General features: G+C 38.8%; 1 protein-coding gene across 1 annotated transcript; it reads left to right on the top strand.

The window, feature by feature from the left end:
• Positions 1–243: 243 nt before the first annotated feature.
• LOC147606951 (protein DETOXIFICATION 49-like) lies at positions 244–3,545 on the top strand. The gene is made up of 2 exons (XM_086791414.1): positions 244–1,506; positions 1,728–3,545. Exons 1-2 carry the CDS (start codon positions 1,324–1,326, stop codon positions 3,312–3,314), a joined length of 1,770 nt encoding a protein of 589 aa, XP_086647540.1. The 5' UTR covers positions 244–1,323; the 3' UTR covers positions 3,315–3,545.
• Positions 3,546–23,444: the final 19,899 nt, after the last annotated feature.

Consider the following 23,444-nt stretch of genomic DNA (forward strand, 5'->3'; position numbering starts at 1 on the left):
TCTCTCTCTCTCTCTCTGTCTAGCCTTAGCCTTTAAGAAATCTTGGCCCCAGCGTGTATTTCTGATGAGCCATGCGCCTTTTTTGCATCGTAAGCGGCACTCACTAGAAAATCACCCTGTATGCAGAGAGTGATGTTTAGTCACATTAATTAAATTAATGAGGGTTTAGGCTTCTAAGGTTTGATCGAGGTACGTGAGACACAGAGAGAGAGGGGGGGGGGGGGCACTGTTCTCTTTAGAGAGAGAGAGATCTTTGCTAATAAAGCCTTAGCCTCTACTATAGTGGCCGTAGAGAGAGATCTTTGCTAGTAAAGCCTAGGTGGTGGTTTCCTCCTTGAATCCAGCCCTCACTCCTTTTTAACCCTCACGCAGATAGACAAAATCCACACAAGTCTCTTTAGTGTTGTATTTCAGGTAACGCATTGCATGCTTCCTCTTGCTGGTCCTTAACATACCTTGCACTTCAGCTGCTGTTCAGCAAACCGCAAGCAATTAATAGAGGCATTAATCTCTCTCTCTCTCTCTCTCTCTCATTCTCTCTCTTCTGTTCGCTGACTGGGCTTCATTAGTGCTCTTGCAGGCGCACGAGAGCTTGTCCAATGAATGACCAATGAGATGTTGACACATCTTTGACCTTCCCTCCCCCCCCCCCCCCCCCTCCCAAACCCCATTCTTCATTTCTTGTTTGACTCCAATCTCGATAATGAACTGCTGACGATGGCATCCCCGCCTACAAATACCTCAACTGTAGTTGCAAAGGCCTCAACAAAGAAGGCTCATCATCCTAGTGCTTCCATCTTGCCTCTCTCACGGCTTAGATTAGCTGCTCTGAGGAAGAATTAAAGCCTCCAAGCTTTAGCTAAGCTAAGCTTTTTCACCTTACCTTAATTTCTTTCTTCTTTTTCTCGGGGAGATTCTTGTTGTCGGTTGGGCCGCCCAAAGCTTGCTAGAAGAGCCACTATCATCATGAAAGCAGGAGAAACATTCCTTTCAAGAGACCATGGTACAGTTCTTTTGAGGTGACAAAGAGCTCCTAGGTTGCCAGCTACATAAACAACAACATTCTCGTCTTGTTTATCACCGGCCCCTCTCTCGTTCTCTCTCTCTCTTTCTCTCACACACACACACACGCGCACACACCAGAAAGCGCATGCACGCGCGCACACACACACAAAGCTGAAGAAAAACGTCACCAACAACAGCTTTGTTGCTGTGGCAGTCATACGAGCATACCCTCACTTTCATTAGCCATAATCCTTTGGCTCGTGTGATTAGAGTATATTAAGGCTTTACCATATAATTAGAGTCTATATTAAGGCCACCATGTGCAGAACAACTCTTACCCCATGTGGCTGTGATAGAGGCTTGGAAGCAACCTATGAATGCTCTCCTGAGCGGTTCAACTCATCATCATCAGTCATGGCTCCAATTAAGAAAGCCAGTGATGTTGAAAGTGGCATTCAGAGAAGCAGCTACGAGCCTATACGTTGTCCAAGCCCATCTGAGGTATTAATCCAATCTTTTTCTTTAATTTTTAAATAATCACCCACTATACCTAGTAGTTGAATGCATGGCAACCTGACTCCTTTGCTAGAGGCGCAATCTCCTTGCTTACATTGCACCAAAAATAATAAATTCTGTTAATATATATATAGCATTCATCATGTCGATCCCTAAACATGCAATTTTATCGACTTGTACTTGCGTGTGGTTTTTTTTTGGTGAAGGTTGGTGAAGAACTCTGCCAGCTGCTGAGAAATGCAGTGCCCTTGATACTAGCAGGCCTCCTGCTTTATCCAAGGGGCATCATCTCAATGTATTTTTTGGGCCGCTTGGGCGAGCTAGAGCTCGCAGGAGGTGCTCTGTCGATCGCATTCGCGAACATAACAGGCTACTCAGTGCTGTATGGGCTTGCCCTTGGGATGGAGCCCATATGTGGTCAAGCATATGGAGCAAAGCAATGGAGTCTCATGGTCCTTACCACCAAGAGAGCCATCATAGGCCTCATGTGTGCATCCTTGCCCATTGCTGTGCTATGGGTCAACATGCAGAGAATACTGTTACTGTGTGGGCAAGACAAGAGTGTGACTGCAGTGGCAAGTGATTATATCCTCTACTCTATTCCTGACCTTGCCATCCAGTGCATTTTGCACCCATTGAGAATCTACCTCAGAAGCCAAAACATTACCATCCCTTTATCTTGCTGTGCTGCTCTTGCTTTGCCACTCCATGTGCTGGCCAATGTGTTCTTAGTAAGTTTCCTGCATTTGGGCATCCAGGGCGTCGCCCTTGCTGCAGTGTGGACAAATGTGAACATGCTGATTTTCTTGATAGTTTATTTGAAGTTCTCTAAAGGAGCTATGGAAGTGATATGGTCTTCTTGGGGCTGCTTATTTAGCAAGAAGGATTGGGCACCCTTAGTGAAGCTGGCCATTCCCAGCTGTGTTTCAGTGTGCTTGGAATGGTGGTGGTATGAGTTCATGATCATGCTATCTGGGCTTCTAGTGGAGGCCAAAGCAACAGTTGCAACAATGGGGATACTTATCCAAATCACTGCCTTGGTCTACATATTCCCATCTTCATTAAGTTTGGCGGTGTCCACTAGAGTTAGCAATGAGTTGGGGGCCAACAGGCCTGCTAAGGCGCGGTTGGCAGTGATGGTGGCATCATGCTGTGCTGTGGTGTTGGGGGTCTTTGCCATGGCATTCACCACCACCATCAGACATGCATGGGGCAGAATGTTCACCAACGACGAGACAATTCTTCGACTCACCGCCATGGCATTACCCATCATCGGCCTTTGCGAGCTCGGCAACAGCCCTCAGACGACTGGATGTGGTGTTTTAAGAGGCAGTGCCAGGCCATCAGTGGGGGTGAAGATCAACCTGGCCTCTTTTTATATAATAGGGATGCCTGTTTCAATCATTCTGGTTTTCGGGTTCGGGGTTGGGTTTGTGGGTCTGTGGCTGGGTCTTCTGGCAGCTCAAGCTACATGTGCCATATCCATGTTACTTGTGATGATGAGGACGAACTGGCTACAGGAAGCTGAGAGATCAAAGGGCTTGACAAGGATGCATGATGGGCTGATCAAGGAGATACAGTTAGAGGAGGAAAACCCAAGGCTAATGATGGAGGGAGAAGAGGGAGTAAGGCAAAGCATGGTTAATTATGCTAATGGTAATGTTAGTGCTAATGACAACGCTGATTCTAGCGAAGAGGATGATGAAGCCCAGTCTCTCATAATACCTTTGAAAGTTGGGGAAAACTATGAAGAAAGAGTCCAAGTCAAGAACGGAAGGCACACACAGGCTTGATCAAAAGTCTGCCTTGGCCACAACCACCACCACCTCTTCCTACTCTTAACACACACACACACACACACACACACACACAAAAACCCTCCCCCCCCCCTCCCCCCACACCCAGCCACCTCCCCAAAAGAAAAATTCTTGACTTTAGTCTCTTCTTTTTTGGCCCAACCTTTCCAGTACCTACACTTCAAACCCACCCCTTGTAACAACGACCTCTCCCCTATCCACATTTGCCCCCCCCACCCCCCCCCCCCCCCTTTTTTTGAATTTTGAATTTTCTCTCCCTTTTTCTTTGGAAAAAAAAATGTGGGTTTGACTGAATTACAAAGCTTGTTCTTTTTTCTTTTTCTTTTTCTTTTTTTAAAAAAAATTTGAAAAAAAAACTAATTTGGGCATTTTTGTATTACCATTTAAATTTTCAATGGTCCCGTCTTCTTCTCTTTGTACTAATCGCCCTCCTTAATTAGAAAAAAAATCAAATTGTGTTTAAAAAATTGGGGTGGGTTTCGTGTCTAGTCTTGTCGGATGAAAGCTTGGAAGGATAGATCCGCTGCGTTTTTATTTTTATTTTTTAAAAAAAAAGATTTAATGTGTGTCGTAACATGAAGAAGGAAAATTAGTTTTTTTTTTTGGGGGGGGGGGGGGGTGTAAAATCTTTATCATGTGCCTAAGGTTATGGTCCCAATGTAGGAGCACGTTATGGATGCATGGAGCCGATGTGGCCAACACGTAGTTTTATTCCATGTGTCCTCTTATGGTTGATTAAATCACCCATTTTTGAAATAGCCTAATGGCGGCAGAAAATCTCTTCCATGCATTTAGACTTTTCATTGTTTGCCTTCTCTTGTTTACCCTTTGTATTGACATAAGGAATCAATTCAAAGCGGACTTCCACACACCCCACAATTCACACATCTCTACAAATTCAAGTATCTTACTTTCCCTGCGGAATAATGTGGAAAAGGGAACTTTGTAGTGTGTGCAAATGCTTTGAAATGACAACTTTTGGAAAATCCTCCTCTAAAGAACTAATTACAATATATTCCTCCTCAGATGCTCCCTCTAAGGCCTGGTTGTATTCCCCTATACTAACAATTATAAATGTCAGCCCTAGTTTGCCACACCAAATTACAACTCATCAGACTCTCATACTCGAGCTTTTCCTTTACCATTACCCTATGTTCTGCTAAGCTTAAATATATCAATGTGAATCACACTCCTACTTTGCCCACATGCCTCCACACACATTCCCACGATAGTACAAACTCTTCTTTATAATAGAATTGAATTGCACCCCTCATCATGGTGGTGTCCCACTCTTGCATACATTTTAATTCATGTTCTTCAATTTCAGGCTTAAATAGAGTCCCTTCAACCTTTACAAAGCATGCATGGCCTTGAAAGTGCATCTCCTACTAGGTTAGAGGGGCCCCACCATGCATAATGTTCAAACTCTCTAATAAATAAGATGTTTATAGGTTCACGTTCACAATGTAAGTCATATGGCAACATCATCGAAAAGGAGTATAGATGTAGTGTTGGGTTGAAGTTTGGCTATAACACGGAGGGAAATTCAATGGTGCTATAGGGAGTAGGTTATGCACATTAAATCAATAGCCTTGTGGCTTATAGACCTCAAATGCATTATGTTATTGCAAAAGGTCACATAAGATAAAATTTGCCTTCAAATTAGATGAGTATTGACTTCTTGAATAAAAGGACTCATCCTATCATAACATTTTCAATGTTAAGAAAATGAAAGTTGTTTGGTCAAGAAAAATAGGGTGGAAGACTCATTATGGGACCCTCCTAGTCATCAACCACTTTCTCCCTTTGTTCCACTACAAGGACAATTACTTTTTTGTTGGAACAAATGTTGTTAATATGTCACATTCCTTCGTAGCAACCAATACACATCCAACTTCAGCTTGATGCATATAAGCCACTACTCTCTAATTTACAACACTACACCCTAATAGCATATAATGTGTTACAATCCCATCACATGAATTCACCTTCATTGGCCTTCTCAATTTTAGTGGCATTTGATTGAGGTGAGCATTCATTTTTTTTTACTTTTCAAGTAAAGAAAATATAGCATCTTTATTACAATAGCTCATTAAATGGACTTTTTTCATCTTACAATGAGAAAATGATGGGTCTACTTTCTTATAATAAGCATCTCCTTTTTTTACATGCTCGTCTCTCTCTCTCTGTCTCTCTGTCTCTCTCTCTCATGCATGCAAGCATGCACATGCACCCTTACACATGTGCATGCATGTGTGTGCATGTGCGCGTGCACGTACACACACACACACACACACAATTTTGTTAGGTCTCTTCATTTTATTTTTCTTTTTTCATAAAAAAATTGAGGTATAACTTTTGAGGAATCTATTTATTGTAACAAAATTTAAAATTGAGAGTTGGGTCTAATGAGATTCCTTCAAGTTGTAATGTAAAGGATAGAGAACATACATTTAAACATTAGAAAATATTTTGCCTTGATGCATATTTCTTTTAAAGGCACTTCTTTATGCTCTTGTAGAGAAGGACTCTTTGTGGGAGATTTTAAAAAAAGAGCCAACCAAGAATCATGGATCTCTTGAAAATATTATATATATTGCCTCATGGTTTTTGTTGCAATTTATGTAAGTAAAATAGTTGTCCTATTTTGGTACATATAGTAACATATACACTCTTGTACATAACTTTCTTTTATATATGAATACACAGCTTAAAAAAAGTAGTCTACCTTTAAAAATATTTTTTAATGTACATTGGCATTAGGTTTGTTCATAAAGAACTACAAAATGATTGAAAAATTAATGCTGCAAGCACACTTGAACAAAGAAAATATTTTTGGATATGTTTTTAATATCAAGGACCCATTTTTAATTATTCATTTAGTCATGCTTATTTTGAAACCCAAATACTCCTTACAAGTAGCCTACATTTGGATCTAGCCCTCATTATGTGAGGAACCATAATAATACCCTCTCTATCCATGTTCTATTGTGGTGTCTACTATGGTTACACGCAATGACATGCGCATTAAGAAACTATCATTTACATTTTACTAAAACACCTTACAATGTTTAGGCTAAAGAATACCTCAATCATAAAATTTTCACAAAAAATCTTCATTTGTGGAGACTAAATAGAAAGGAGTGTATCAAGTGAGAAGTTCTTTTAAAAGAGATTTCAGAGAATAGGTATTATGTAAGCCTTAAATAAGCCTAAATCAAGCAAATGACTTTTTTTTAGAGATTTCAGAGAATAGGTATTATGTAAGCCTAAATCAAGCAAATGACTTTTTTTTAAGAACATCTTATCATACATTTCATTGCATAATGTACAAAGTTTATTCTACATAAATAATAACATGTGATTTGTTCACATGAGTCGCAACTTTGTATACATGTATACATCAAATTTTATAATCTTATCTCATGAATTTAGAAGGATAAAAAAAGGATGCCCTTAGCCACATAGACATAAAGCATAAAGTTTGTATAGATTCTTACATCAAACATAAGACATGGGAAATAATGCCAACTAGTCAACATAGATGGTGATTGTATAAATATAATATAACCTAGTTCATTCAACATAAGTTCAGAAGTCAGCATGGAAGAAATATAATATAACCTAGTTCATTCAACATAAGTTCAGAAGTCAGCATGGAAGAAATTATATATTATTATAGTTTGCTGCTAAGGATAGAATACAATGATTAAAAATTAATTATTATTAAAGCCATGTACAATGGACATTTTGCTAACATCTCTAAATACCAATAATCAGATTGCCTTAGTCGGTGCATTAAATTCATGGCATTCAAGATCCTCTCAATTAATAGTGTATCAAATAAGTTTGATGAGTTTTAAAAATAAGTTTAATGAGTCTTGAAAATAGTCTTGAAAATAGGTTTGATGGGCCTTGAAAATAAATTAATTATAGCCATCAACTATGGTTTTATATATGTCTCCCTATTTTCCTTGAAAATCTTTCAAAATTGAAGGCAAACAACATTTTTTAAGACAATTTTATGGAAAGAGGCTTCCTCATCTCATAATTGACTTTGGAAATGGTCTCAAGTACCCATACTATTGCATTTAAAAGTGGGTACATGCATGAATGCATGTGCATACATTGCACTTTTACACTCACGATTTTTCCAAGGAATAGGTACAGCCATAGATCATTAAGCTATCATATGAAGATATCGCCAATCTTTCTTAACACTCAAAAAACCACCTTTAAACTAAAACACATGAATCTATGTAAAAAATAACACACATGTTTATGCTAGAGGCTTTTGAACTAGTTACGATGTGTATTCTTCTAGGGCCAATTCATTTTGTTATTAAAGATAACCTATTATCAAAATGATTTCAGCACATGGCTTTCTTATCTTCCTAGATGTTAGAAGAATTTATATATTTTTAAAGTAGCCATACTTGTCTATTAGTGGTAATTTTTAGTAAGCAATTATGTTCCACGTGAGAAACTTATTAAAATAAAATGGCTAGATATTACCTTGGAGAAAGGGGCTTGATGTACAATCTACAATATCAAAAACTTTTTGCATATTATATGTATAAAAACAATGAAATTGCCAAGATCACAACCATTTATGCACATGCTTTTTATCTACCAGATGTAAGATTTTGGTACATTAAAGTGCATTTTAAATTCTTCTTTACATACAAAACTTGCAACCATAGAATTTATCATCATTATTGAAACCATTCCAATGTATTTACCTCATTCCTCATAAATTGTAGAGTTGTTTAGGTTTCTATGGAGTTACTAATCTTTTGGAGTGAATCTTTGTTGGAGGCAATCTGAGCATGAAATGACTAGAAGGTGTGTTGAATTATCCTATATGCAGAAACATGGGAAACATGGGAAGTCAAAGAGCCATATATAGGCTACAGTTACACCTTGTCATAGTCATCTCCCCCAACGATAGCCGTTATTTTTGGGGGATAGCACACTAGGAGGTAGGAGCCCGGTGGGGGGTTTGCTGCAATGCCAAGGGGGGGTTGGGTGGTGCGTTGCTTATTCATCCTTGTGCTTGGATGTGTCGACACTACTATGACTACGTACATGGTATCAAAGATCAGGCTTGTGGCTCAAATGGAGGAGGGTGTTGAAAGTAATTTGAGCTCAAATGGAGGAGGGTGTTCAAAGTTATTCGAGCATGAAATGACTATAAGGTGTGCTAGATTATCCCATATGCAGAAACATGGGAAGACAAAGAGCCATATTACATAGGCTAGAGTTGTACATTGTCATAGTCATCTCCCTTAACTCGTATTTCTGGTGGGTAGCACACTGGGAGGTTGGAGCTTGATGGGGAGTTTGCAACTGTGCCCAAGGGGGGTGGTGTCCATGCTCGTGGTGGAGTCACCTCCTTATGGTGGAGTCACCTCCTTATGGTGGTGCATTACAAGGTCATCCTGATGACTTGGGTTGTTGTGCTTGGATGTGGTGGCGCTCCTATGAATTCTCACAATCTTTTGAGGTGGTTAATAACTCTATTTATATGGGCTTTATGAGATTTATTCTCAACACCAACCTAAAGTGTTTCATTGTGGGCTTGAATTATTTGAGTCCACTTTTGAAAAAGACACATACTTTCTTTGTGTAAATTGTTTTAGATAGACTAGTGAAGAAATTATAGTTTTATCTAGGGATGTAACTTATTAAACCATACCAAGTATTGATTATAGGTATATTTGTGATTAGTTGAACACAATAGTCTCTCTCTCTCTCTCTCTCTCTCTCTCTCTCTCTCTCTCTCTCTCTCTCTCACAGGGGGGGGAAGAACTCTCATTGAGATTTTTTGTGAGTCTGAAATGAAAGCCAAACCAAAATAAACACCAAAACAATCACAAAAACAACTTCATATTATTTTTAATGCTTGGTAGTACTATAGATATACTACTACTTGATTGATAGTATACCTTTTGTTTTCCTAGACCATAGATTGAGATCAAGGTTGACATGTTCTTTATGATACGTATTGTATCTCATAGATCATTTTTAATGCTTGGTAGTACTATAGATATACTACTACTTGTTTAATAGTATACCTTTTGTTTTCCTAGACCATAGATTGAGATCAAGGTTGACATGGTCTTTATGATACGTATTGTATCTCATAGATCATTTTTTTCTTCTTTACACGTTAATATGATTCTCTCTCTCTCTCTCTCTCTCTCTCTCTCTCTCTCTCTCTCTCTCTCTCTCTCTCTCTCTCTGTGGTGTGGGATTTTCCTTCTCGTGTATGGATTCCATTGACACATAGGCCCGTAAAGGTTAAAGACTGGATTTTTGGCAAGATTCCAAATGGGTCGAATAACTAAGAACATTCAGTTTTCTTTCATTTTTTCAGGTGGACAGGTTTGTGGCATATCTAGTTAACTAGGAATATCTTCATATTTGATGCAAAAGTGGGTAAAGTATTATAGCGCACATAGGTCGTATAAAGGGCTACTATTGTGGAAAGTCTCTTCCTTGCGATCAGCTCATTTGGTGGAGAATAACATGGCTATATATTGGATGAGGGTACTCCGAGCTACACTTGTGGTTCGGAGTAATTAGTGAAGGAAAGCTAGTATATCACATGGCGGCCATGTGGCCATTTGTAAAGTAATTTTTTGGTAATATATCTTCTATTATGATAAGAGAGAGAGAGAGAGAGAGAGAGAGAGAGAGAGAGAGAGAGAGAGTAGAGAAAAAATAAAAGTAACATTTTACTGATGTCCACAAAAGTCCAAAATGACCTATGAGATAACATAAAAACCATGGAGACCTTGAGACTAAAGTATGTAGGAAATAGTGCACATGGACTTTGGGGATTATGCAATAGCTTTTCATAGCAAGTGGAGGTGCTCAAATGAATTGTGCTAATGCAAGATTTGGAGAAAATAGATAATGAGAGAAACTTTGAAATGTGATGTGCTAAATTACAATATAAAGAATAAACCATAAAAGAGCTTGAATAGCAACTTAAACAAGCCAAACAGAAACACACAACACTGGGAATCAAAGAAAGACAATGCAAAGTCAACAACATTGAGGTATTGAAACTAGGCTCAAGAGTCAGTAAGAAAAGCCCATTCGATTTGCAAAAGCAAGTCATTTTTTATTTAACACGAATTATTGCAATCCATTAGATTGTCATAGTTGCACAATTCCTCGGGGTATTTTTATGAATTGTATGAATATTCTTCATCTAAAATAAAGAGAATATGGATCCCAACTTGGCAGCACCTCATTATAGCTCTTTGAGCAGTTCAACTAGAGGATATGATTAGAAGAAAAAAAAATCAAAACTATAAGAAGAGGCATTGTACAAGGATTCATGAACTATAATGCAATTAAGGTGCAAGAATTCAAACAAACGCTAGACAATGTTGGAATTGGCTGAAGAGGTTATTGACAAATCTTCAAGGTTATAGAAAAGAAGTTCAAGAATAACAAGGTGAAGGGAAATATAATACCTAAACCCTTTCATGTAAGGAAACAAAGACTCTAGCTAAATGAAAATATTACAGATATTTTGGATAAGCCTTATCACATCAATGCTAAGTTAATACTGAAACCATTGGAGTTTAACACTCTTGGACCTAGAAAGAAGAGATTTTTTTCTCAATTCTACATCAAATTTCACATCCAAATATAACATTGTGAGTAATATGCATAACTTTTAGTTTAATTATCTCAATAAATGTATTCTTTGTAACATTTAGTCAATAAATGTATGCTTTGTAACATTTAGTCAATACAACTTTGTACAGCTCTACTGCAAAGGAATTGTATCTGTACTAGAGCTTTGGTTGGAGAATAAAAGCTTACATCAAAGATGGAAATTTACAAGAATAACAGTAGGCTAACTAGTTTTTGGTGCATGGTCCTTTAGCTCTAGGATATCATGCATAAAATAATGGTAGGCTAACTAGTTTTTGGTACATAATACTTTAGCTCTAGAATATCATGCACAAAACTAACTATAGCAATAATTTTAACAGGAAACAGAGCAAATGGATATGTTTTCATGTGGATGGAGAACAATTTTGCATGTAAACTACCTTTTAACATCTAGTTTTCTCTTCTAGCACCACATATTAATGTAAGTCTATAAATGTTTTCCCATAAGGAAATAAGGAAATGGAAACTACCCCATATGTATTAATAGTTTTATTTTTACATTACATTTAAGGAGATTATAGGCTGAACAAATAAATTTATTTCGTTCCAAACTCATCTTAAAACTGCTAGAAAATGCATCAAGTTTGGTTGTGCGGGATCCATCAGATATGGAGATGGACCCAATCGTCGCACTAAAAAGAAATCGAAGAGAGTGTCTAAGGGAGAACCCAAGTAGAAGAATTCAAAGTGTGAAACAACTACCGAGTAGCAGCAACAAGAAGTAGCAACAACAAAAGTAAGAGCCGGAGCAAGAGCCTAAGCCACAACCAAATGTATAGCCAAAGCCAAAACCGAGAGCTGTTGCACCATCTACACTGTCTTTTTTGTGCCTTTCTTCTTATAAAACCCAACTTCCTAATTGTCAAAGGAATCCATTAGTTCCACACATTCAATATGTTAGCAACACAAATGCCTTGTACCTCTCTGGATAGTCTTTTGGCTCATGTTGCCATTAGAGAAGAAACTCAGAAAATGAAAGAGAAGAAGCTCAAGTTTTTGGTAGGAAAGCATCACTACTAAAGAAAAAAGATGAAACTTAAAAAATGAGCAAAGGATAAGAAGCTCAAGTTTTTGGTGGGAAAAGTCGAAATACAATAAAGGGTGGGAAAGTGTAAGATTTTAGTTTTTAGGATTTTTTGCAAAAATGTTAGGTGGCCACCTTTGACACCTCCGCCGATGTGAGGAGAGAGAATGAATGATTCTGTATTTGTCTTTTGAATAAAAATACCATGTACTTTATCTATTTTTTTCAATTTCTCTCATTTTTAGAGGAAAATTATTGTAACGGTAGGCCTATCTCCCATTTGTTGAGAGCTTTACTTTCCAACATGCTAAAAGGCCCCAAAACGACCTCCAAATTTCCTTAATGTGTTGTTTTCTTCATAGTTAAGGGAAAATCTAATGGTATCCTTTTCTAGAGTTGCCATTAAATTCTAGCAAAGTTCACACTAAGTCCTACAAATGTGAAAGAAAACTATTTCATGTACCCACATGCAATCATGTGGAACCGATTCAGTTGGATGGGTGGCCAAACAACCCTACTTTGTGCAACCTCCCTATGACTTCATTGCCTTTGCTACCTCTCTCACTCTCTCTCTCTCTCTCTCTCCCTCTCTAATGAACGATCGACCTATCTACCCAATCACCAATACCCAATTATAAATATTACACAATTTATCATAATAATGGGTATCAAACAATTCAAGAAATTAACTTTTGAACATACTCAAAATTACATTCTTTTAATGCAATTAAATATGTAATTCTTCTTCTTCTTCTTCTTCTTCTTCTTCTTCTTCTTCTTCTTCTTCTTCTCTCTCTCTCTCTCTCTCTCTCTCTCTCTCTCTATTGACCATGTTGTAGGTTAACACGGTTTCACTTGTAGCCATTTCATATGATAGTGATGTGTAGACGTATGCTAATAATGGGTTGTGCACTTTTTCTCTCTTTAGGAGGGTTTTTCCCTCGAGCATATGTACACTCTTATGAGTGTGTATAAGTGACCTTATCATGTCACTTCACTTGTACTTCACTCATTCTCATCAATTTTCTTTGATTCTTATACTTCTATCTATCTCTCCTTTCTTTTTACATCTATGTGTGTGTTGCTACTTTGATCTCCACTCCAATAATTGTTATTAGATTAGGTTCTCTTGGATGTCACCCCCTTGTCATCTTCTCCTTGAGCTACTCTTTTGATTATCTTAGATTGAGGTATCCTCTTAAGTGGAGAAGCTACACCCTATAGTGGTTCGAGGCTTTTTTGCATGCCATATAGTTTTGCAGACATCCCAAGGAAGTGTTAGTTCAAATTATCTTTGTTCAATTTTGCGCTTTCTACATTGTAGTAAAGCAGCATTTAGTGTGAAGATAGAGCTATCATAATCTTTGTCGTATCTTTGAGCTCATCATTTAATAGCTTCAATAGCATCATTAAACATCATCATCGATTTTTGCATTCATGCTACATCACATTTCCACACTCTACATCCAGAAACTTTGTAAATTTCCTTTGTCATTAGTGATCTATTGTGGCATCTCGGTTGCATTCAGTGGGCAGTGATAGTACGTGTAGGTAGGTGGGATATTTGCACTTTGTGTTAGAGATTAGTTATTTATAGGCTGAAATGGTAGGCAATAATGACTTTGGGATGCTTTGACGATAATCTTGATGGGACCAACTACTTGTTGTGGCCATATATGATGCGTCATGTATTAGTTGTCAAAGGGCTTTAGAATATCATTACCATTAAGGCATGCCTTATCTTGAGACGGCACGGGATAGTATACAAACTTTGGGGATGGTGACACTAATTCAGATGTTCTTGTGGAATCATTTGCCTCTGCACCTCCCACAATGGAACAAGCAAGGTGGGATGACAAGGATGCATAAGCACATGCATTAGTGGAACTTTCTGTGAAAAGGAGCATTATTCCTAATATTCACTCATGTAAAATTACCAAGAAGGATTGGGATGTGCTTACAATGCTTTACCAAGTGTGTAACAAGGAGTGGCCTACTTTCACAAGTAGTTAGAGTCCGAGTATATGAATGAGGGAGATTTAATGGACGAGTTCCTCACAAGGATAAAAGACCTCAGGGAGTAGCTTGCATGTATTGATGAGGCCTATCAAAACAATTCATTGGTGTCTACTGTTCTCACAACTTTACTAGATTTATACTAGGGTTTTGCATCCACACTTTGTCTCTCATGATAAAGGGTAACCCCCTAGTGAGATGATGAGTTGGTTGTAGTGCTCTTATAATAAGAGAAATCTTGGCAAAACCAAACTAGTACGTGTGTGGGGGATCAAGCATTTTACTGCCAATAAAAAAAGTAAAGGCAAAGACTTTGCTCAAGAGGGAGCCTATAAGACAAAGTCAAAATCAACCTTGTATTTTAGAAAGGATGGCAAGAAGGGGAATGATAAGCCTAAGAAGAAAGGGAAATGTAACTACTGTCAGAAGCTAGGCTATTATATAAACAATAAATGTAGAAAAATGGTGGAGAAGGAGAAGAAGAAAGACTCAAGCATGGTTATGATGGTTGATGCATCAGCATGGTTATGGTGGTTGATTGTTGTGGTGGATGGCTAACACACACACGTACAATTATTCACATTAACATATTATAGACAAAAAACATAAATGAATAACAGCACAGACAAAAGTTTTTTTTTTTAAAGACAAGTAGTCAGTAAACCATCTGTATCTGCATATATTGCTGCTTCTTTCTCTAAATACATATATGCTTCAAAGTGACTGTGCTTTGCACCATAAGGTGTTTTCGATTAAGATACAAAGCGACACATACTTTCAGTATGTCAATTGAATAATGAATAAGGATAAAGTATAACTATTTGACGAATAACTATTGGCAAATAAGTAAGGGTTAACACCTAGCACACCCACAGTGGGTAGTCCGCCCCGCGGACGAAAGACAACCCACTTGATGATGAGGACAAGTAATGAAAAAACTAGATTCTATAACTTCTTGAGAAACATTTTCTTGAAAACCTAATCTAGTTCTATCTAATGGGTTTCTAAAATTGGCATCTTCTATAATATGAGCAGATGGATGAACTTGTCTATAAGATTGAAACTAAGAATTTAAATAATCAAAAAAAGAATGAGAGTGGGCTTCCGGATTTTTGGTTTCTTGAAGATCTTCAGGCTGCTCCACAGCCTCTGGCTGGTTACTCTAACCATATAGTCGGGTAACAAAACCTTTTCTATGCACACGAGTCAAACCCTTAGATGATTGGCCTTTGTGTGTAGGTTCTTTGTATTAGATAGGGCACTCTGCAATTTACTGTTGATCCGGAGTTGCATGACGATGATCCTTCGGAGGTGGTTTATGGTTCAAAGGTGGCACATCCCTACTGAAATGGACCACAATATTCTGTACTATACGCCAGTTGGAGGGAAGTGGCAGATTTTGGGAGCATGAGGTTTCCACTACTTCTTGTATACATATTGCACACCGCTCCATCTCCCTTCCAAAATCTGAACTGAATTTTTAAGTTGTCAAACGCGTGACTTGATGGAGCTAAATTATACAATCCATGTACGATAGGAGTGCATTAACTCATTGTTAATGCATGTAGCCAAACTGACAATGTGTTAGCCCCATCAAGGATATATATGTAGAGGTGGTTATTGGAAAATTTAATGGTCTTGGGATTATGGGTGTAGAGCATAAGTCGTAGGCCATATCTTTGGAGCATACACTTCCAAAACCCTTGCTTTACCTTTACTTACATTTATATACTCTGTATGTTCATTCTATAGGCACTGAAGTTCTTCTTCGTATTGTTCTAGCTATTTGACTATATCCTTCAGCTTAGTAGAAGTAGCACCTTTTTCGCGTAGTTTTGTATAATCATGGACTTTTTCATCTTCCAATTCAACTTTACGCTCCTCCAGCTACTGTTGATTGGCCAGTTTCAGTGCCTCGACTTCAATACTACTTGGCATTGTGGTTTGCTCTCCTATTAACAATATACTGCATACAAAGTTGGGCTAAATCAATATCTGTAGGTGAGCATACCTCCTCGCCCTCACCCTTAAGATCATTTGATGTTTTCCCTTGATCCTTCTAAGTGTCATGGCCTATCGGCTGTTGAATAGGACCTAGAGGTCCATCTGCTCCACCACCACTGTCGGATCCGCCTAGCGCGGGATTCATCATCATGTTATCGAGAGGCAGAGCTCATCCAGGCGACATGTCATTATAATTTTTTTGAATTCTTCAATATATCCTGCATATAAGTTGTCCATGAGTTCCTGGATGCGAGGTTCATAAGTATCAACCTCGCTTGCGGACAACTCATAAACTTCTTAATCATCACATCGGCTTCAAGAGCACTGACTCTACTCTGCAGAAGGACTTGCAAGCTTGCCCAATTTACCTTGGCCTGGGCCTCATATTGCTACATGACATATACTGGCTCAAAAGATGTTGACTTTGCAGCTTCGCATTCGTGTATTTCTACTAGATCCCGGATTTGCGCTGCATCTGCACCTTGTCTTGCTTGGCTTGTGAGATCTCTTTGGCCTAGAGCTCAATGATGTTGCGAAAATGAACCTTCTCCATCTCCAAAGTTTGTACCCTCTATTGGACGATGAAAAGGTTTTGCATATCTTTTCGCAGCTCCTCCTTTATTGATTCTATGCTAGTCTGAAGGACAGTAGTCTGAAGGACTACTGTCTTTTCAACGACGCATTGGGAAATAAATATGCAGGCAGCTTGCAGCATGACTAGATCCACTTCCTCCACCATGTCCGAAAAAGAAGAAACTAGGCCAAAGCTCTTCTTTATAGTAGTTGGATCCAAAAGTGCGAATGCCTCGCCCCGGATTCCTTCCAAGGTTGATCTTCTTGGGTACCTTCTGGAACTTCCTCCTACACTTGATTCTTCTTATTCTTTTTATCTTTGTGAAAAAATCCAAAGGCACCCCCGACAACAGTATTAGGAGTTTGAATGTCCTCCAACAGCAGTAGGAAAACTATTTGGCAGATAACTAAAGGTTAACACCTAGCATACCTAGTGGTGGGTAGTATGTCCCGCATATGAAAGATGAACCCACTTGATGACGAGGATAAGTAATGACGAAACCAAATTCTGTAACTTCCCCAGTAGGGTCGTTAAAGTGTTGGCATATGGCCAACACGTACCATTATTCATATTAACACATTACAGACAAAGAACATAAATGAATAACATCACAGATAACAGTAAACAAAAGACAAGTAGTCGAAAAATGAGTGTGATTTTTAAGGGAGCTTGGTGGAGGGAGCTTTTCTTGGTTGTCCTCTCTCTCTCTACTTGACTATCTCTCTCTAACTATTGCCACCACCATCTCCACCAACCATCGCCCACCCCAGCCTAGTCCACAACCGACACCACCCTCTCTCTCCTTCTCCCACCCTCTTCCCTCCCCCCCTCTCTCTTCCCTCCCTTTCACTCTACCTCTCTCACTCTCTATCCGTGTCTCTCTTTGCTAACTCTCTATATCCTCCCCATGTCACTCTCTCTATCCTTATCTTTTCTCAATCTCGGTGTCCTCCCTATCTCACTCTCTCTATCCTTCTCTTTCCTCACTCTCTCTATCTCTTCCACCCTCTCTCTCCTTCTCTCACTCTCTCTATCCTTCTCTTTCCTCACTCTCTCTATCTCTTCCACCCTCTCTCTCCTTCTCCCACCCTCCCTCTCTCTCCTCTCCACCCTCTTCCCTCTCTCTCTCTCTCCTTGCCCCACCACCGCCCGGCCCATACTACCCTCTATCTTCTTCTCCCACCCTCTTCCCCCCCCCCTCTCTCTTCCCTTCATTTCACTCTCCCACCCTCCCTCCCTCCCTCTCCTTCTCTCACTCCCTACCTTTCCTCTCGCTCTCTCCCACCCTCCCTCTCTCTCTTCTCTCTCCCTCGCTTTTGCTCTCCCACCCTTCCCTCCCTCCTCTCCTTCTCCCACCCTCTTCCCTCTCTTCTTCTCTCACCCTCCCTCCCTCTCTCTCCCTTCCTTTCTCTCTCCCACCCTTCCTCTCTCTCCTTCTCCCACCCTCTTCCCTCTCTCTCTCTCTCCTTGTCCCACTGCCTCCCAGCCCACACTACCCTCCTCTCTCTCCTTCTCCCACCCTCTTCTCTCCCCCTCTCTCTTCCCTCCCTTTCACTCTCTCACCCTCACTCTCTCTCCTTCTCTCACCCTTCCTCTCTCTCATGTCCCTAATTCCCTCTCTCTTCTTCTCCCACCCTCCCTTTCGCTATCCCACCCTCCCTTTCACTCTCCCACCCTCCCTCTCTCTCTCCTTGTCCCACCCTCCCTATACATAATCTCTTCATCTCCAGATGTTATTACATGTGAATGTTATTGCATTTGGATGTTATTATATGTGCATGTCATTGCACATGCCCTTTGCACGTGATTTCATATCATTTAAAGCCTTTGCATGTGACGGCATATCAATGCATGTGAGTACAATTAACAAGGTGAATAATTTCAAGATTTATACATGCAAGATATCTACTACGCCTTGCATATCATTTAAAGCCTTTGCATGTGAGTACAATTAACAAGGTGAATAATTTCAAGATTTATACATGCAAGATATCTACTACCCCTTACATAAGAAGCAATGGAGAACGTAAATTTATTTAGGTCAATAATTTTCAATTATGATTGAGATCATGGCCTAATTATTTGAGAGCAAGAGGGAGTGAGAGAGAGAGAGAGGAAGTGAGAGAGATAAGAACATGACGCTGCTATTCAAAACATACAATAAACCAAGAATTTGACATAATTAATCAAAACAACAACAAACCCAAAATTTGCCAAGGCAATTAATACAAAAGACAAGGCGATCTATAGTTAAGACCACTTTATTCCAAAAAAAGGTTATCACATGCGCTACTGCAATCTAACATTGTTTAAAATTGAAAACATACTATAACTATGTACGGATCCTACACTCATACACTTTTTTTGGCTACTTTATTCTTTAACTCCTCCTGTATAGGGGATCCTTTGTCTCTTCAGCAATATATCTGAAACTTTGCCAAGTGCCGATGGCGCTTCCAATCTTCATGTTCCACACACGAACAAATCTCCAAAATCAATAGGCTCATCCACTAGCATCTTTGTCCAAAGATTGTGGGCCTCTATCATGATTATAAGATGTTCTGTTGCATCTCCGTCCATTTTGTTACATAAATCTATGCAAACCCTTTCCAAGGTTTCCTTCAAAGTATAGCAAGGGCCATTAGAAGAAGCCATTAGAGATAAGCAAAGGTAGTTGATGGTCGTGAGAGTTGTAAAAGGAAGAGAACGATAGTGAGGGAGAGTAATACAATGAGAGGGAGAGGGAGGAAACAAGAGGGAGAGGGAGGCAACAAGATTTGGAAGTGAGGATTAGAGTAAGAGGCAGGGGTGAAATTTATATATACACAAGGAAAAAAGCCAAAAGCCACTTTGAATGGTTATCCACTAAATTTAGAAAAGTAGATGCATGACTTTTCCCTAAATTTAGAAAAGTATATGCATGGCTTTTCCCTAAATTTAGAAAAGTAGATGCATGTCTATCCACTTTATTTAAAAAAGTAGATGCATTGAATGAACATATTCAAGCCATTGACATATAACCATATTAATTGTCTTGCTAAAACATTAAAAAAATAAAAAGTAAATAGTCCTGCTAGAGAATTGAGACATCGTACATTTTATTATTGCAACATGAAGGATCTTTTTAAAACTACATTACAATGTCATCTTCACAACAATACTAGGTTCTTTTCACATTGTTCTCCTACTGAACATTCTTTTAGGTCCTCCTTTTTTAGAGTTGGTTGATGTATAAACATATTATGGTTCGCATCTAACCCAAAGATACGTAAGTATACAAAGTAAAGGGGCTTGCATGCACAATATGGTGGTCCAACACCTACCATGTACATGATGGATTCTTTCCCATAGTCACCCGGTATTTTTCATTGCGTACTAGTGATTGCTCAATCTCAATTACAAACACTGCCATCTGTCCGACCTTAATGACCAAATACTTAAAGATCATAAAGCTGTACTTTAAATTGCCAAATCTAATCTCTTGGCTATCATATCTGATATGCCACTTCTATACCTTGTTGACCATTGGCCTATATCATTTGTTTCCTGACATTGTCCCTTTTGCAACACAAACCCACCAGCCTCCAGTTCTTGGATCTCATCCACACTCAGGTTTGTACCTCGTCCCACTAGCCAAACAATCGGGCACTTTTCATTGCATACTAGTGATTGCTCAGTCTCAATTACAAACACTGCCATCTATCCAACCTTAATGACCAAATATTCAAAGACCAAATACTCTAAGACCGTAGCTGTACTTTAAATTGCCAAATCTATTCTCTTGGCTGTCATATCTGATATGCCACTTCTATACCTTGTTGACCATTGGCCTACATCATTTGCTTCCTAACATTGTCCCTTTTGCAACACAAACCCACCAACCTCCAATTCTCGGATCTCATCCACAATTAGGTTTGTACCTCGTCCCACACCGGCCAAACAATCGAGGGTCTAGCAGTCAGGTGATTGACATATGGTGTTACATACCATATGGTGTTACATCCACAATTAGGTTTGTACCTCGTCCCACCGGCCAAACAATCGGGGGTCTAGCAGTCAGGTGATTGACATATGGTGTTACATACTCTCCAAGTATGATCCACACTGTTGTTTACAACACAACATGAATAGTACACCTTTGCCCCCCCAACCATTCTCTCATACCATAAAAAGGAGCTAGAACACCTGGCCCACAGTTCTTAATACTCTTTTTGCACTTGCCATCTTGGCCACCTAACCATCCTTGGCAAGTTACCTTGTTGTGTAGAGATGTTCGATGTATAGCCCACATTGAATCGTGTATGTCACTCTCCAAATTTCATGCACCTCTGCTTTAATTGTCTCTCTCTCTACATTGTGTTGACCACCTATAGTTAAAGGAATAGCCGGGTGGAAAGCTTAATCTCCTACCTTGTTTCTTGCGTGGCTGGTTTTCTGTGACATACTTTGGACGATGTGATGAGTTATCTTCCTCAAGATTTATAACTATGGGTTTTCGACGCCGACTAACAACAATAATGTTATCATCAAAAAAGTTTGGTTGCACATGCATTGGTGTGCCACTCACTACTTCCCCCACTAATCTGCTACCCTAGTGCTTAACAGACTTGGAGCTTTTGATTTTTTGGCCTTCTTCATCAACTTTGTTATTGTATGGCCTGCTCCATGATATTTACCTTGCATGAATGCATGCTTCTGCGAGGTCTGAAACAGCTGCATCATATAAAGATATGGCTCCCCTGAAACCCTCTCCTGCTGCTAACCAACTTGCATGTTTCATTTCTACTAGATTAGTGGTCGGCATGTGTGGCACACAAGCATCGTCGACATCCTACAATAGGATATTAAGTTAATTACAAGCTCCAACTACATTCTATAACCAGATAGTTAAGTTGACAATTTAGATTCAAAATACAAGCTATTCTTTTCGAGAACCAAGAAAATAATACTTACCTCTAAAAGATGTTTCCTCCAATGGGGATATCTAGTATGCCACCAACTAAGCCAATAATCCATGGCTGGTAAGTTTGCATCAGCGACTTTACCATTCATCCCCACGATCTAATGTGTCTGTAGTATTTTAAAAGTGCCTCTTCCTCACTCAATGCACAATGCCACTGTGACGACATAATCGCTTGTGCTCTTCCTAAAAATTCCTAACTACATATTGTAATGTATGGATGTTCAAGCTTTGTTCCCAATGAAAAAGACACGAATGCTTCACGACCTTCTAATATATTCTCTGGTCCATTATTATAAACTATCCTAACTGCCCTCCAATTGGCTCCAACTTCATCAACCATGAAGCCAAAAAAAAAAATCTTGGAGAAGCCTTTTTGGACCACAACATTGTTAATCATCTCCCAGAAAAGCACTTGTGCCACTATGCCCTCCTCTTTCATTTCATAAGTTGCAATTGTCATGAGCTCTTCCAGGTTGCATGCCATCGTACAACAATAGAAAAAGTACTAAAAACAAGATCATTTTTTTTCAAGAACTTTATAAGACCAAACTCTACCTTGGATCATATACATGTGCAGCCATTGTTGTCCATTGGAATAATAAGGTATTCTATTGTTATAACTTTATCAAGGATATAACATGGTTCCTCTCCAGCGGGTCTAGCTGACTGATAGGTATAAGATGATCTACACCATCATCTTGTGGTTTGATTGCAAAAAGTTTCAATCCAGAGAAAGGACACAATATTCCATCAAAATCATCAGCTTTAGTAATATAATAACGACCCTGTACAGTTCTTAAAATAGGATCACTCTCCAAACCTCCCACAAAAATGTGAAAAGAAGTGCTCTCCCATGGCAAGAAAAGCTCTTAGAAAACCAGGTCATAAACACTCAAGCTCTCAAAAAACCATCTCACAAACATACAACAAACTAATGACAATGAATTCAAAATCTAAACACGAATTCTATACATATTAGAAAAAAATAAAAAATATTTAAAAATTATACTTATTTCTAAAAAATGATCATTATAAATAATGCAATTAATACACAAAATCTAAAATTTATTTTCAATAATTATACTATACAATAAATGCTTGCATAACTACCTCTCATTTAATGATTATTCCATAACTAACTCCTATATAATGATTATTCCATAACTAACTCCTATATAATGATTATTCCAAACTAACTCTCATATAATGATTATTCCAAACTAACTCTCATATAATGATTGCATAACCTTTATATCTCTGTTGTGATCCCAATTTAAGCTACAACCTTTTTGTCATGTCTTTTTATGATTCCATCCATTTTTATTTCAAATAAAGATTGCATCCTTGTATTTCCCAACAATGCATGGGAGAACTTGAAAAGATTCAAAATACATCTTGACATGTTTATCATCATCATGGTCATTGTCATCATCATCATAATAAGGGTATCTCCTTTAGGTTTTGCCACAGTTTTATGTAGGTTGGGGGAGGGTTAGTAGGCTTCCAAATGTTCTTATGCTTACAACGTACAAACTTATAAAGGCCTTCACTTATTTTTGACATAGAGAGATAAAGAAGCTTGATGGTCCCATCATACACCTCCATTCTTCAAAGATCCTCAAGTGTGTAACACAATGCAGCATCACCACATTATGAAGGAATGTAACACACATGTGCACGTGCATAATTGCAACTATACATGTCATGCTTAGCATGTTTGTGTAAGTATGAAAAACATCAAACATTTTCAAAATACCATAACTTAGAAGTATGGGGGGTGACTAAGGGTTACCTCCCCCCCCCCCCCCCCCCCAACTTAAGGGCAAC

This window comes from Cibotium barometz, chromosome 56, assembly GCF_041138505.1.
Source record: "Cibotium barometz isolate CiBa-2024 chromosome 56, ASM4113850v1, whole genome shotgun sequence".
In the NCBI taxonomy this organism is placed as follows: domain Eukaryota; kingdom Viridiplantae; phylum Streptophyta; class Polypodiopsida; order Cyatheales; family Cibotiaceae; genus Cibotium; species Cibotium barometz.

Excerpts from the sequence above, each read along its gene's own strand:
- LOC147606951 (XM_086791414.1), top strand. The coding sequence starts at position 1,324 with ATGTGCAGAACAACTCTTACCCCATGTGGCTGTGATAGAGGCTTGGAA. Across the intron at positions 1,507-1,727 it reads GTTGTCCAAGCCCATCTGAG|GTTGGTGAAGAACTCTGCCA; the intron begins GTATTAATCCAA and ends TTTTTGGTGAAG.